Source organism: Vigna unguiculata, chromosome 7 (genome assembly GCF_004118075.2).
Source record: "Vigna unguiculata cultivar IT97K-499-35 chromosome 7, ASM411807v1, whole genome shotgun sequence".
In the NCBI taxonomy this organism is placed as follows: domain Eukaryota; kingdom Viridiplantae; phylum Streptophyta; class Magnoliopsida; order Fabales; family Fabaceae; genus Vigna; species Vigna unguiculata.
The window spans coordinates 11,528,085-11,530,312 of record NC_040285.1 but is presented as its reverse complement, the minus strand read 5'-3'; the positions used below and the strand labels follow the sequence as shown (position 1 = coordinate 11,530,312).

Sequence of the window (2,228 nt, the reverse complement as noted above, 5' to 3'; positions counted from 1 at the left end):
CTGTCAGGATAGGAGACTTTTTTATCTATTGTTTATAAAGTTTTGATGTTACATTTTTTATTTTATCAGTAATTATATTCTGATTTTTTTTGAAAATATCAAATATAATTAAATTATGGTGAATAATTCTCAATTAATAAAAAATATTTAATAATAAAAAAATACTATCAAAAGAACTTAAAAAATTTATTATAAATATAAAAGTTAATGTTTTTATTAATTTATCTAAAGAAATCTTAAATGACACTTAAAAAAAAGGATCAACGGAGTATATAATATTAATGTCATTAACACTTTCATAAATTGAAAACTTGTGAATGAAAATTCACATAAATTATTTCTGCTTCTCCCATCTGGCTCTGCACTTCCTTGCCCCCATATATAAACCAATCTCCTTCCGTTTATAAGATTTTGATATTATTATACATTCTAGTCAAGGAGAAAAAAAAATACAATATTTAATGAAATTTAATTGATGTATATTTGAAGTGAGAAGTTAAAAGATCTTAATGAATAAAGGAAATCTCAGTTTCAATCCGGATTTTATTCTCTACCCTAATTAGTAAAACCCATGTTAAAAGAAATTAACATAACAACCACACTCAATGAATATAATTATAACACAAGTAGACCAATGATGTCACATCATGAAATGCTGACAGAGAAGCAACAAAGTAATAAGGTTTAAAAATGGAAAAGAGAAGAAAAAAATAAAAAACACACATGATTGTTCCACGCAGGTTCCTGTAATTTTGGCACCCTACGAACACAACCCATCATCATCATCATATACGTCTCAACATTAATTCACTTTTTAATTATGTTTGAACAACCAATTTCGTTAAGTCCTTCCAATAAAAATAAACTAAACTAATTTTAACTTAAAAAATAAAGTTTTTCAATTTTCTTTTATTTTTCTCTGGTAAAAAAGAACTTTGAAAAGAAAAGTCGCCTAACTTACCTTTGTCATATTGCGATGTAATTTTCTTTAGGCGATCTAACCCTCGCCTAACACCATTCAATTAATGAAACTCATTCACAAAAACATAGTGATTGCAAATCATCACACATGACACAAATAACCCACTATAAAATCAACGGCCCCTCTTCCCCCACACACACTTCACCATCTTTCCTTTTCATTTTTCATCCTTAAGGAATTGAAAAGGAAGAAGAAGATGAGTTCTGTGTGCATATCAAACTGTGTAAGCGACGCACGTGATCCACGTGTGCCGGTGCGTGCGACGTACGTGAATCTCTACAAGTGGCCGGAATCGGACGCGGAGTTTGTGCGTAGAAGGGGTTCGCACGTGTGTGGGCACCCCAGGGTGGTGGACAGCGTCTCGTGCAGACAAATGTACCTACGAAGCTACAAATTTTCGAGGAAAGAGACGGTGCCGGAAAAAACCCAGAAATGTTTCGGAAAAGTTAAGGAGAGAGTGAAGGGAAGGTCTCATCACAAGGGTAATGGGTTTGTGAGGAGAAGGAAGTGTTTGGTTTGGAGAAAAATGAGGGAAATCTCATGCGCGGCTTTCTTTAAAATTTTCCGTAGGTTCTTGTCTTGCAGCGCTAGTGTAGATGTTCTCCAAACAAAATCTTGACTTCCATACATTATTCTCGTTAATTTAAGGTTTCAATTTTCAATTCAACCGCCAAATTCCGTTTATGTGCATTATTATTTTTCTTTTCGTTTTTTTTTTTTTTTTGAGTTGGTTTTGTGAATGTGAGTAGGGAATTGATGTTTAGGGTAATGTCTCCATCTATCTGTATATATATTTTTTTATTTGTATGTTTTAAAAGATTTTGTTTGGAGTTTATCTTCTAGTTTCTTGGCTTCTCTTGCATACGTTTTTCTTTTCCGAGCTCTTCCATTTTGGAAGCCAGCTCTACTTCATTGACAATGTAGTCACTGAAAATGATTTAAGGGTTTGAGATATTTAAAACCACTTTTAAAAATAAGATATTTTTCTAGATATTTTTTCTTGAAAGTCTAAAATAATTAGTATAAAAAAATATTTTGATGTTTATTTTAGGAATATTAGGTTTTTTCTTCTTGTAAGAGTTTTATTTAGGATTAAATATGGTCTTGGTCCCTTAACTTTCAGTTAATTTTGGAATTAGTCCATTTTGAAACTTTGGACTAATATTTACTCTTTCATTTTTCGAAATACTTGGATTTTGTCCTTTTAATCAAATTTTGTTAAGTTTATTTGACATTTCAAACATGT

At 31.1% G+C, this 2,228-nt stretch overlaps 1 protein-coding gene across 1 annotated transcript; it reads left to right on the top strand.

Moving 5' to 3' along the window:
• Positions 1–1,086: 1,086 nt before the first annotated feature.
• On the top strand, positions 1,087–1,817 carry LOC114192613. The gene has a single exon (XM_028082393.1). The coding sequence runs from the start codon at positions 1,179–1,181 to the stop codon at positions 1,599–1,601; it is 423 nt and encodes a 140-aa protein (XP_027938194.1). The 5' UTR covers positions 1,087–1,178; the 3' UTR covers positions 1,602–1,817.
• The last annotated feature ends 411 nt before the right edge of the window (positions 1,818–2,228 follow it).